Source organism: Ictalurus furcatus, chromosome 21 (genome assembly GCF_023375685.1).
Source record: "Ictalurus furcatus strain D&B chromosome 21, Billie_1.0, whole genome shotgun sequence".
NCBI classification, from domain to species: Eukaryota; Metazoa; Chordata; class Actinopteri; order Siluriformes; family Ictaluridae; genus Ictalurus; species Ictalurus furcatus.
In genome coordinates, this window is record NC_071275.1 from 4,560,364 (window position 1) to 4,573,460 (window position 13,097).

At 44.8% G+C, this 13,097-nt stretch overlaps 1 protein-coding gene across 1 annotated transcript; it reads left to right on the forward strand.

Moving 5' to 3' along the window:
* The first annotated feature begins 187 nt into the window (after positions 1 to 187).
* On the forward strand, positions 188 to 11,655 carry bloc1s1 (biogenesis of lysosomal organelles complex-1, subunit 1). Its single transcript, XM_053653430.1, has 4 exons — positions 188 to 349; positions 2,413 to 2,485; positions 3,154 to 3,286; positions 11,045 to 11,655. Exons 1-4 carry the CDS (start codon positions 289 to 291, stop codon positions 11,153 to 11,155), a joined length of 378 nt encoding a protein of 125 aa, XP_053509405.1. The 5' UTR covers positions 188 to 288; the 3' UTR covers positions 11,156 to 11,655.
* Positions 11,656 to 13,097: the final 1,442 nt, after the last annotated feature.

The following is a 13,097-nucleotide window of genomic DNA, read 5'->3' on the forward strand; positions in this document are numbered from 1 at the left end:
AAGAAATATAACCCGAGGTAGTAAAATGTTTCCTGTTTACATTGAACATGAAATTTTTTTTTCATTATTTTATTCCCTTTATATGTTCTTATCAATTGTTGTATCATGTCCACTAATTACACGTTTTGGGACTTTTAATTTGACAAGTCGCTCGACCTATGAGTGTACTAACTGATCTGTCACATGACTTTGGCCCAAACGCTGTCAACAAATTATTCAGGGTTTTTTCCCTCCTCGAAAATATTGTGCCTTTTTAAATATAGCGTTAATGCAGTAATTGTTACAGTAATGTTATCGAGGCTGTTAAAGGAACATCAAGCAAAACAAAATGAAAGGAAAGAGCTTCAAGGTATGATTTTTTTTTCCTTTTAGAGACGTGTTGAGCTGCAAGATTCCCTGCAGTATGAAGAAGGCGAACCAAGCCTGATGTTTACATTTCTCTATGATGAGATATTGATTCGTCTCTGAGTTCTCCGATTTGTTAGAGCCAGTATGTTTTCAACCTCATGAGTTGCTCATTTATTAGCAATTCAAACAGCACACACACAGACTCATTCAGGGGAAAGTCGCTAATGTATGCTCCAAAAGTCGCCTAGAAGCCGCCAGATGACGCCACATACTTATTTGCATATTAATTGGCATCCTTATGGTCATTTGCATATCAAAGTGTTTTACATGAAGAAGTCAGATTTTCTGAAGACACTTCAAATAGCGTAATAGTGAATAAATTATAACTTATTTGTTGTAGAAAGAAAAAAAGACATTGGTTATGGCACCACAAACTATTTATGTATTTACAAATTACACCAATTTCTATCAAGAACTCAAGAACTAGCAGTGGTAGTGAGTAGACAGGAACCAGACAGGAGAGAAATGGTCAGGGATGGAATGACTTGCTTTTATTACTTGTAAAAAAATAAAATAAAAAAAAATAAAAAAAATGTAGCCAAGAAGAGAGTTTAAAACAAAGGACAAAGTTCATAGGTGGGAACAGTGGTGGTCAGTGATTTATCGTTGGGAACAATAGTGATCAGCGAGTGGTAATTGGAAAAAAATAACGATCAGGAATTGGTTAATGGGAACAACAGTGATCTGTGATTGGTCATTGGGAACAATAATGATTAGCGATTGGACATTGGGAAAAGCAGTGATCTGTGATTGTCCATTGGGCGCAATAGTGATCTGTGATTGGCAATTTGGAATAATAGTGATCACAGTTGGGGACAATGGTGATCAGTGATTGGTCATTGGGAACGATAGTGATCTGTGTTTGGCCATTGGGAATGATAGTGATCGGTGATTGGCCATTGGGAATGATAGTGATCTGTAATTGGCCACTGGGAACAATGGTGATCAGTGATTGGTCATTGGGAAAGATAGTGATCTATGATTGGCCATTGGGAACAGTAGCGATTGGTCATTGGGAACGATAGTGATCTGTGATTGTTCATTGGGAACGATAGTGATCTGTGATTGGCCATTGGGAATGATAGTGATCTGTAATTGGCCATTGGGAATGATAGTGATCTGTAATTGGCCACTGGGAACAATGGTGATCAGTGATTGGTCATTGGGAACGACGATGTTGAGTGATTGGTCATTAGAAATGAATAGTGATTAGTGAATGGTTGTTGGGAGCAATGGTAATCAGTGATTGGTCTTTTTTCCATTGCTAATTCAACAGTGCTGTTGTATAATAATAATAATTGTCACAGTTTGATTGTTCGTAGATGGCTCTTGCACTTTTCTGTCTGCTGGTTTATTGAAGAAATATTCCAGTGTTTTTACAACCTAATCTTCATCTAGTGAAACAGTAGCATTTGTATGATTGCCATGAACTACAACCCCAATTCCGAAAAAGTTGGGACAGTATGTAAAATGCTAATAAAAACAAAGAGGAGTGATTTGTAAATGTACTTTGACTTGTATCAACACCATTCGCCGCTGCATCCACAGATGCAAGTTAAGGCTTTGCTATGTAAAGCAGAAGCCGTACGTCAACACTGTCCAGAAGCACCTCCAACTTCTCTGGGGGAAAATTCCACTTGCTAAACTTAACCAACCGGTGTCTTCACTCAGCGTCCAAACTCTTAATAAGTGTTATTAAAAGAAAAGTTGATGTTACACAGGGGTAAACAGTCAACTGTCCCAACTTTTTTGGAGTATGTTGCAGTCATCAAATTTGAAATGAGTGTATATTTTCAAAAATAAATTACATTCACAAAGTAAAACATCAAATAATGTGTTAATAATGTGTTTACAGTGTAGTACAGGGTGAACTGAATATTCAAATATATATATAGATTTTTTTACATGTTCCATACTGTCCCAACTTTTTCGGAGCTGGGTTTGTAGTATTTCCAATAACTTTTGCTTTTGCATGCTTTTTCTCCATGTTTCCCTTTAACACAGAGCGACGACGACGTGAAGCCATCACAGCCGCCACCTGTTTAACGGAGGCCTTAGTGGACCATCTGAATGTGGGGTAAGAGTCCGACAGAGCTGTTCCCTGTGATGTCAGTGTGACAGTTCAAAGTTAGTTTGAGTAATGAATAGTTTATTTATGTATAACCAGTGCACATAAATAGAAGCACAAAGCCTAAAGAATGAGTCTGCGCATGTGACCTGAGGCTCCGTGGTCATAATCGTAATCCGGGATTGTAGTGAAGAAACTGTGTGGGGTAATAAAGATTATAACACACAGAAAAGAGAAAAAAAAAAAAGAAAAGCACCAAAATAACACAAAAGCACTATTAAGACTACGAGACTGAATGTTTATGAATGAAGGTTTTTAAAAAAATTCAAATAAATGATACAAATTTTCCTTATCCTGATTTTTATGTATCTTTTTATATCAGCCTCTCTTTTGTTTTATATGTAATATTTATTTATTATGCTTATTTTCTTGTTAATATTAATAAACTAAATGAATTTCTTCGTAAATTTTTTTGTTAATTAATCTTTTATCAGCTTTTCTCCTTTTCTGAATGCACTTTGGAAAACAAGATAAATCAGATTGGCTTGACAATAATATTATGGTTCTCTTAATCGTATGATTCTTTGAATTCTGCAAACTTACTGCATCTGCCAGTTTCGTCTTTTCGATCAGGTTCCTTCCCGTTAACCTGTCCGTCACTCTGTCCCTCCTACCAGAGTGGCTCAGGCGTACGTTAATCAGCGCAAACTGGACCATGAGGTGAAGACGCTGCAGGTGCAGGCAGCTCAGTTTGCTAAACAGACATCGCAGTGGATCAGCATGGTGGAAAACTTCAACCAGGCATTAAAGGTGCACTCTCATTGTGGTTGTTCTCATGAGTTCAGGTGTACCGTTTTACATTTTGATATGAAATTATAGATGTCCATTTTAGATCCCTTACTAGGCGACAGAGCCATCACTTCAGTCATGCGTACTAAAATGAAAGTAAGCGCTCCCCCAGTAATGCTTTGTGTAATATTCTAAATATTGTGTAATATTTTATATATTATAAATAATCTGGCAGGAGTTTGTAAGAAAGTTGGCTCCAGGCAAGAGCCATCATGAACTTTATTCCCAACAAACAAAGTCTGTGCGCAGCATGCAAAAACATAGATTTTTATAGTGTCCTGTGTCAGTTCTGAGGATCGTTCACATTCCTAAAAAAAAACAGAAAACAACTAATTATAACTTGATTGATTTGATTTCAATACTGACTGTTTGTTTTCTGGATCCAGTGTAGTTTATCTTTGTAATGGAACAGGATACAGACTATAGCCATAAAACCCACCCAAATATCACAGCTTTCAGTATAAAATGGCATCTATGTACAACTTTTTTTTAAATAGAATGATATAAAATGCAATGTAACACTGTAGCACAATTAAAACGGTTAACTTGTATACTAGACTATTGTTTAAGATGACTTGTTAAGGGGATCAGTAAAGGCTTGTGTGTGTAAAAACATACAAACTTGATAACACTAGCATAAAATGTGCAAGCTGATTCATTAGCAGAAGCAGAGATCCTAGCTTGTCATGGCTATTAAATAATTAGCAGATGCCTAATATATAAATATTGATTCCTTCTCATGTTGGACACATGGATTCATTTATGCAATTATTTGTTTGTAAATCACACACAATCTGACTGCACACTTAAATTAGCCATTTGAGATTTTAAAAAAATTAGAGCCTTGATCTTCAGTAGTATAGCTGAAGATCAATTTCTCAGATTTTTGGCCCGGAATGTATTTTAAAAGGTAGGCAACTATTTAAAATAAAAAATCTAATAGCTGAAAACTCGAATAATTATAGCATATTTCAAGCTACTTATTTTAAAAAAATACTTGCATCACAACAACATAACTATTTCTAGTCACTTACAGTGGTGCTTGAAAGTTTGTGAACCCTTTAGAATGTTCTGTATTTCTGCATGAATAAGACCTAAAACATTATCAGTCCTAAAAGTAGTCAAAGAGAACCCAATTAAACAAATGAGACAAAAATATTATACTTGGTCATTTATTTATTGAGGAAAATTATCCAATATTACATATCTGTGAGTGGCAAAAGTATGTGAACCTCTAGGATGAGCAGTTAATTTGAAGGTGAAATTAGAGTCTGTTGTTTTCAATCAATAGGATGACAATCAGGTGTGAGTGAGCGCCCTGTTTTATTTAAAGAACAGGTGTCTATCAGAGTCTCATCTTCACAACACATGTTTGTGGAAGTGTATCATGGCATGAACAAAGTAGATTTCTGAGGACCTCAGAAAGAATTTGAACTCCATCACTCCACAGTTAGGCAGATTGTGTACGAATGGAAGAACTTCAAGACCATCGTTACCCGCCCCAGGAGTGGTCAACCTACAAGAGTAAGACGTGTAATATTCTGCGAGGTCACAAAGGAACCTAGGGTAGCTTCTAAGCAACTAAACTCTTTTCTTGCATTGGCTAATGTTAATGTTCATGAGTCCACTCACAGATATTGGATCATTTTCCGCAATAAATAAACGACCAAGTATAATATTTTTGTCTCATTTAATAATTGGGTTCTCTTGATCTATTTTGAGGAGTGTGAATATCAGATCTAAATTATTCTGCATAAATAAAGGTCGTATTTATGCAGAAATGTAGAAAATCCTAAAGGGTTCACAAACTTTCAAGCACTACTGTATTCCCAGTATTGTCACTTGCATGTAAAAGCTTAAATGACGTCTTTGCTGCATCTGCTAATTTTTGGGTCATGCCTCTAGGTTTATTGGATTAGTTGACTCATAACTGCAAGGATCTTTTGTCTCTCTTAAGATTAAGAGATTTCCAACCTTACAAACATCTGTTAGTAAATCCGTCCCAAGCTGTTTTTAATATTGAAGCCTTGTAACTGGACATGCTGCAATTAGGTTCATGCAAAACATACATATGGGGAGGCCTGAGAAAACACTTCACTTGGTCAAATGTGAACATTTTCTATTATATATAGTTGGGAGTAGTGATATGTTCCTCTTTTTGCATTTTAAAGTCTGTTTACCCCCAAAAGTGAAAAAGGAGATAATCATATTTGGAGATTTCATTCCAATTCCACTGAAATACACACACACCTACAGCTAGATGTATATTGTGAGGAATTAGCCCGGGGAAGGGCGGCGTACAGACCCACAGGAGGCAGAAGAACGTTCACAAACGGTGGTTTATTGGTGCAAGGGTGAAGTGAGTGGGTTGTGAGGGGATGAGTGCGGGGCTTGTGGAGGCGTGACTGCCGGTGTAGCCTACTCGTGGCGAGGGCGGGATTCCCGAGACGGGGGCGAGGGTTTTCCCGGGCCGGCGTCCTCCGTAGGTGGGACTCTCACCACCCGGCGATCTCGTCCGCGCTTGCACCTTTTGTGGGGAGAGAGAGAGAGAGAGAGAGAGAGAGAGAGAGAGATTAGCGTGGGGCGTGAGGTTACCGTCGTGCTCGGTGATTGCGAGTCGCTATGTCGCTGGAAAATACGCACGGAGTCCGTCTTGTCGCTACGATATTCTCTTCTCCCGTACGGCCGGAAGCGCGCCCTTTTATCCTCCTCCGCCGTCGCCTGAGTGGTGGAGTTTCTCCGTTGGGTCCGCCAATCGCTGGCCGGTGTCGCGTCAGTCCCGCCCCGCCGCGGCGGTCCTTCCGGCTGGCGGAATGTTCGGCACGAAGCTGCCCACGTCGTGCCGGTGCGGCAGTTGGAGAAGGAGCGATTTCCTTCTTGTGTGCGCCGGCTCTCTGCCCGTCGCGACAGTACCCCCCCCCTCAGCTCCGAGCCTACTGCCGCTCGGTGGTGGGCCCAGAGGGTGTCTCGTCGTGAGAGCCCATCCGCATTACCATGCTGGGCCCCCGCCCGGTGCTTAACCTGAAAGGAGAAGTCTTGTAAGGCGAGGAACCAGCGGGTTACCCGGGCGTTGGTTCCACCCACTTTTTCAGCAGGTTTACATGGTATAGCTTCTCGTCCGCCCGCTTACCGGGCTGCTGCAGGCGGTAGTTGACTGGGCCCCGGCGCTCGAGGACGGTATATGGACCTTGCCACCGGGCGAGGAACTTGCAGGCGCTGCTGGGCACTAACAGGAGGACCCGGTCCCCCGGCTGGAATTCCCGGGGCTGTGCGGGGCGGTTGTATACCTTCTTCTGCTCCTCCTGCGCCGCGTGCATGTGCTCCCGGACGATGGGGCCCACCCTGTCAATCCTTGCTTGCATGTCCTGCACGTACTCGACGACGGAGCGGAAGGGGGATGGTTGCTCCTCCCAGGCTTCGCGGGCCACGTCCAACAATCCCCACGGGCGCCGCCCGAACAGGAGCTCGAAGGGCGTGAAGCCCGTGGACGCCTGGGGGCACTCCCGAACAGCAAAAAGTACGTAGGGGAGGAGGAGGTCCCAGTTCCTCCCCTCCTCGTCCACCACCCGGCGCAGCATCCGCTTGAGGGTCTGATTGAACCTCTCGACCAGCCCGTCGGTTTGGGGGTGGTAGACCGACGTCCGGAGGTGCTTCACCTGCAACAGACGACACAAATCCGCCATTAGCTTCGAGACAAAAGGCGTACCTTGGTCGGTCAGAACGTCCTTGGGGATCCCCACTCAACTGAAGAGGAGTACCAGCTCCCTGGTGATGTTTTGCGAGGTGGCCTTGCGGAGCGGCACCGCCTCGGGGTACCGCGTGGCGTAGTCGACGAGGACCAGGATGTATTCATGGCCCCGGGCAGACTTGGGTAGGGGCCCCACGAGATCCATGCCCACTCGCTCAAATGGGACGCCGATAATGGGCAGGGGGATCAGGGGCGCCGGTGGGGGCCTCCGCGGGGCCGTGCGCTGGCACTGCGGGCACTGTTGGCAAAAGGCCCGGACCTCCGCGTCCATCCCGGGCCACACGAAGCGGTCCCGCAGCTTCTCCAGGGTATTTCGGACCCCCAGGTGGCTGCCGAGTGGATGGTTGTGGGCAAGGTGTAATAAGACGGCCGTCTTGGGTCGGGGCACCACCAGTAGGTCCACCTGCTCCCCGCGGCGGCAGGCCCGTTGGTAGAGGAGCCCCCCTCGGACGAGGAAGTACGATGTGGGGAGCCTCAGGTCTGGACTCTGGTCGACCCCCTCTATCACCCGCACCTGAGCCCAGCAGTGCTTCAGCCGGTCGTCCTCCTTCTGCTCCCGGCCGAACATCCCCTCTCGGTTCACCTGGGGAAGGACAGACGACAGAGGGTTAGTAGCTTGGGGGGTCTTACCTTCTGTGGTGGCCTCTCCGTCGTCCTGGGCCAGGTAGGCCGGCCGGGCCGGGGTCCCCTTCGTACGTCGCCGCAATCTCCGGGGCTCGGCTCTCGGTACCACCAGGAATCCTGGCCAGTCTCGTCCCAGGAGGAGGGGCACGGGGAGTTCGGGGATGATTCCGACCTGGAGGGGCCATGTGCCGGCTTCGCCCCGAATCTGGACCTCGGCTGAGGGGACTTCCCGGGTGTCCCCATGGACGCAGGTCATGGTGAGCATCCCCCTTGGGCGGCGCTCCTCAGGCAGGATGGAGGGCCAGGCGAGGGTCACCGTGCTCCCGGTGTCCAGCAGGGCGGTTACCGGTCTCCCTTCGACCCACACCGTCAAGGAGGGCACCTCCGGCGGTTGCTGCTGATGGAGGGCGCAGCCTGCCAGCCATGGTTTTGTAAGCAGCCGGGCGGCTTCCCTCTCCGGCTCTGTAGGCATGGGCTCGTCTTGGGGGTGTTCACAAGTGGGCGCCCTCTGGGGGTTCCTCCAGGTGCGGGGCCGGGTCTGGCGGTCGGACCGGGGGCCCGGGGCACCGGGGGGCCGATCGAGGTGCTGCTGCTCCCCGGGGTCGAGCTCCAGGGTGGCCAAGGTTCGCTCCAGGACAGTTAGGAGTTCCTGGGGTGTAGTTGGGGCGTGTGCCCCCACGGCCTGTCTCTCTGCCCGGGGTAGCGCCCTCAGGAAACGGTCGACCGCCACCTTCTCCGCCACCTCCGAGGCGGTATGCCGATCCGGCTGGAGCCATCGTTTGGTGGTCCGGATGAGGGCGTTCATCTGGCAACGTGGTCGGGCCCCTGGTCGATAAACCCAGCGATGGTCGATAAACCCAGCAGCCTGGGGTTCGGCCACACCATGCCAGGACTCCCTCCTTCATCGCCAGGTAGTCCGCGGCCTCCTCCGGCTCGAGGGCATAGTAGGCTGTTCGGGCCTCTCCCGTGAGCAGTGGACCAAGGGCGCGTGGCCAGTCGTCACGGTCCCACCCCTCCCGGCGGGCGATACTCTCGAAGGCTTCGAAGTACGCCTCGAGGTCCTCTTCGGGGCCGAGGGGGGGTAGTAGGCGGCGGGTCTCGCTACTTGCGTCGGGGAGAGGCACGGAGGCGGCGGGGGTCTCAGTCCTCATGGCGATCAGTGTCTGTGTGGCGACCTGAAGGCTCTCGGCGAGCTGCTGCGTCACAGCGTGCTGCTGGAGGCTTGTCTCCAGCAGGTGTCGCAGGGTGTGGTCCATTTTGTGGGGGGGGGGTTCTCTCTCTCGTGTTTTTTTTTTTTTGTTTGTTTGTTTGTTTGTTTGTGGTAGGCGAGTCTGTACTATGCCCGCATCCTCCACCAGTGTGAGGAATTAGCCCGGGGAAGAGCGGCGTACAGACCCACAGGAGGCAGAAGAATGTTCACAAACGGTGGTTTATTGGTGCAAGGGTGAAGTGAGTGGGTTGTGAGGGGATGAGTGCGGGGCTTGTGGAGGCGTGACTGCCGGTGTAGCCTACTCGTGGCGGAGGCGGGATTCCCGAGACGGGGGCGAGGGTTTTCCCGGGCCGGCGTCCTCCGTAGGTGGGACTCTCACCACCCGGCGATCTCGTCCGCGCTTGCACCTTTTGTGGGGAGAGAGAGAGAGAGAGAGAGAGAGAGAGAGAGAGAGAGATTAGCGTGGGGCGTGAGGTTACCGTCGTGCTCGGTGACTGCGAGTCGCTATGTCGCTGGAAAATACGCAAGGAGTCCGTCTTGTCGCTACGGTATTCTCTTCTCCCGTACGGCCGGAAGCGCGCCCTTTTATCCTCCTCCGCCGTCGCCTGAGTGGTGGAGTTTCTCCGTTGGGTCCGCCAATCGCTGGCCGGTGTCGCGTCAGTCCCGCCCCGCCGCGGCGGTCCTTCCGGCTGGCGGAATGTTCGGCACGAAGCTGCCCACGTCGTGCCGGTGCGGCAGTTGGAGAAGGAGCGATTTCCTTCTTGTGTGCGCCGGCTCTCTGCCCGTCGCGACAATATCCTCTAGATCTAATTATATCCTCTACTTGTAGAAAATCAACATTACTGCCAAACATCACAGAATGATGAATTCACAATAGGAAATGAGTTCTCACTGATTATCAGCATCATCCACATCAATCTCTGTCTCACCATCTAAAAGTCACTCACTCAGTTTAAACACAAGCTTTATTATCTCTGGTCTCATCTCATGATGTATGTCATTTAAACATTTAAACATTGTGTGCTGTTGTCTGTAGAGAGTGTGTAAGTGCAGGAACATTGCAGACATTTCAACAACTGAATTCACTTACGCTTACACTATATGACCAAAAGTATTTGGCCACCTGATCATCACCGCCATATGTGCCCATTCCAACACTATGGGCACTAACACAGAGTTTCTCCCCCTTTGCTGGGAAGGCTTTCTAGTAGATTTGTTGTGGGGATTTGTGCTCATTCAGCCACAAGAGCATTAGTGAGGTCACTGATGTTATGTGAGAAGTCCTGGTGCGTAGTCAGCGTTCAAAGTTCATCCCAAAGGGGTTCAGTAGGGTTGAGATCAGGGATTGGGCCACTCAAGGTCCTCCACAGCAACTTTGGTGAACCCTGTCTTTATGGACCATGCTTTGTGCACAGGGGTATGGTCATGCTAGAACATATTTGGGTCTCTTGGTTCCAGTGAAGGGAAATCTTAATTTTACTGCATATAAAGACATTCTATACAATTGTGTGCTTACAAGTTTGTGGTAACGGGTTGGGGAAGAACCGCATATGGCTGTGATGATAGTGTCCACAAACATTTATAGTGCAAGTCTGTTTCATTATTGCATGTAACTATCCAAAAACTATCTTGAGAAAAATCACACTTAGCTAGCAAGGTTTAAGACATCTTATTTAGATGTCTTTAAGACATTTTATTGCTGCATAAGTTGCTCCTCACTCAACATGATCCTTGCAGGCAGAAAGCCAAGGCAAGGTTAGAAGTAGCATAAATAAAAACATTTCTACATCATTTTGGTAAAATATATTTATGTTTTCTCAAAGTAGAGATGTAAAACTATATTATTACTGGCAGAAAAACGCAGTTTTGGTTGTTTCCTAGAATTCAGCCACAAGCAACATCTGATGGGTTTTCCTAAACAGCCAAGCATACTTTTTTTTGTCACTATAAGTTACAGCTACTGCTATAGAGAAAATTGTGTCCTACTGGTTGGAAAATATGGTACATAACATATATATATATATATATATATATATATATATATATATATATATATATATATATATATATATATATATATATTTTACTCATCAGCCTTACCTATTTACCCATTGCTGTATTTTCATTTTTAAATCAGGAAATTGGTGATGTGGAGAACTGGGCACGTAGCATTGAGATGGACATGAGGACTATCGCCACAGCGCTGGAGTATGTTCACAAAGGCCAGATTCAGGCAGCGTCGTCCTAGAATGCCCTTGCAGAGGGACGGCAGAACAGGAACAACAAATTTCTCTTTAGGATTCTGTAGTCATGTAGACCTTGGACTACTGCTACAGGGATGGAAGAATGGACTTGCTTATGATGAACTGCTAATTTCCTGACTGAGACTTTCAGCTTCCGCTTAAACCTAGACATGTTTTGCAGATGATGTTGCTAAATGATGATGTATTTTGTCTGGAAATGTTTTTTCACCCAAACAACTCATACCAGGAGCACCTGTGTTTTTAAAACCCTGAGCTATGTAACAAATGTTTGCATTACAGATGATAGCTTTGTTTTATTGTTTGTGTCTGTTTTATATGATACAGCATTTGTGTTGTCGTATGTTCGTGTCAGGATGGAGGGTAACAGTCCTGAAGGCGGCTCAGACACAAGTCCAACATGAAGCACAGATAAGCCAGATGGTGACATTGCCTCACTTGTAAGATTGAATAAAAATTAATAAATGTAAATGGAATGTTAATGTACTAAACCCGCAAGCTGCAGTACGTTATTTATTATTGGGTTTTTATAAGTAAACAAGGCTGGAGGTTAAGATAAGTATTTTCCAATAACAGCATGTCCAAAAGTGTTTTATTCTTATACAACAGCAGTTTGCTGTGTTAATGAATGAAACCTCATGTTTAAAAAACAAACAAACAAAAAAACCTGTTTATAGTTACATGTAATGTGGAATGTCCATTGATCAAGTTATCGGTTAAATTATATTAGCTATAAACAGCTGTTTTCTCAGCAGCATATCTTTTTTCTCTTTCTTGAAGTTAATAAGAAAAAATGCTGCTTATCATGTTCGTGAGAAGCTGCAAAGTGCAAAAGCCCTTTGTCCTGAAGACTTTCCTGTGGCAGAAAACTTAGTGACTGCTACAAAACGCTGACACTGGAGACTCCTTCCATAAATGTTAAATAAATGGCTCCTTACAGAAAACATCACCACATCAAACATTACACACTTTTCTTTTTTTAAACAGCAACTCATTTTTTATCTGGTTATTACTAGCCTAGATTATGTAAGACAGTAGCTGGCATTACTGTCAGTGCTACTGGTTTAGAAAATGTTTTAGAAGGATATATATATATATATATATATATATATATATATATATATATATATATATATATATAAATTGCAAAAATGAATTAGGGCTCACAGCAGAAATACTAATTTTTCTAAAGCTCAAAATTCCAATAATTGATAATATCATTCATCTTCAGTAACCTCTGTATATTGGTCAGGGTCTTGATGGATCTAAATAATAAATAAATCCGACACAAATTGTCTGTTTTTACTTGACTGCTTTTGAGTGGCTAGAGATTTGATATGATTTTATTCGCTAATGCACACATCTTGATTAAAATTTTAGCTGGGCTATTTTTTGTAACCATATATGTAAATATATGACATCTTTTTAGGACCTTTTTTTAAAAAAAAAAAAAAAAAATTATTTAGGACAGCGGCGACCAATCCTCTTCCTTGAGATCTACTGTACCTTCCTGCTAGTTTCATCACCAACCAAAATCTAACACACCTGTTATAGTTGATTGAGAACTTCTTAAGGCAATGTATAGATGGTCAGGTGGGCACGATTATGGTTGGAGCTAAAGTCTTCAGGAAGGTAGATCTCCAGGACCAGGATTGGTGACCACTGAGTGATTGCAACTAATGCTAATAAATCCATGGAATGTAAAAAATCTGAGGGGTTGGTATGTTTGTTGGTATTATAGATAATACACTTAATTTAAAATCCACATTTAAAACCTCAGAATGACATTGATGTAGTGTGCAAGCAGTAAAATCTCAAGGAAGCATGTAACCAGGCTGCAAAAGGATATAAACAACATGCCATTTCAATAGTACAACATTCCAATGCTTTGTTTCAACATACAATTTCAGTTGTACTGTATACAAATAT

What these genes read in the sequence shown, in the direction of transcription:
- bloc1s1 (XM_053653430.1), top strand. Translation starts at nt 289, where the DNA reads ATGTTATCGAGGCTGTTAAAGGAACATCAAGCAAAACAAAATGAAAGG. An exon ending in TGAAAGGAAAGAGCTTCAAG is followed by an intron (nt 350 to 2,412) that starts GTATGATTTTTT and finishes CCTTTAACACAG; the next exon opens with AGCGACGACGACGTGAAGCC. An exon ending in ACTTCAACCAGGCATTAAAG is followed by an intron (nt 3,287 to 11,044) that starts GTGCACTCTCAT and finishes TTTTTAAATCAG; the next exon opens with GAAATTGGTGATGTGGAGAA.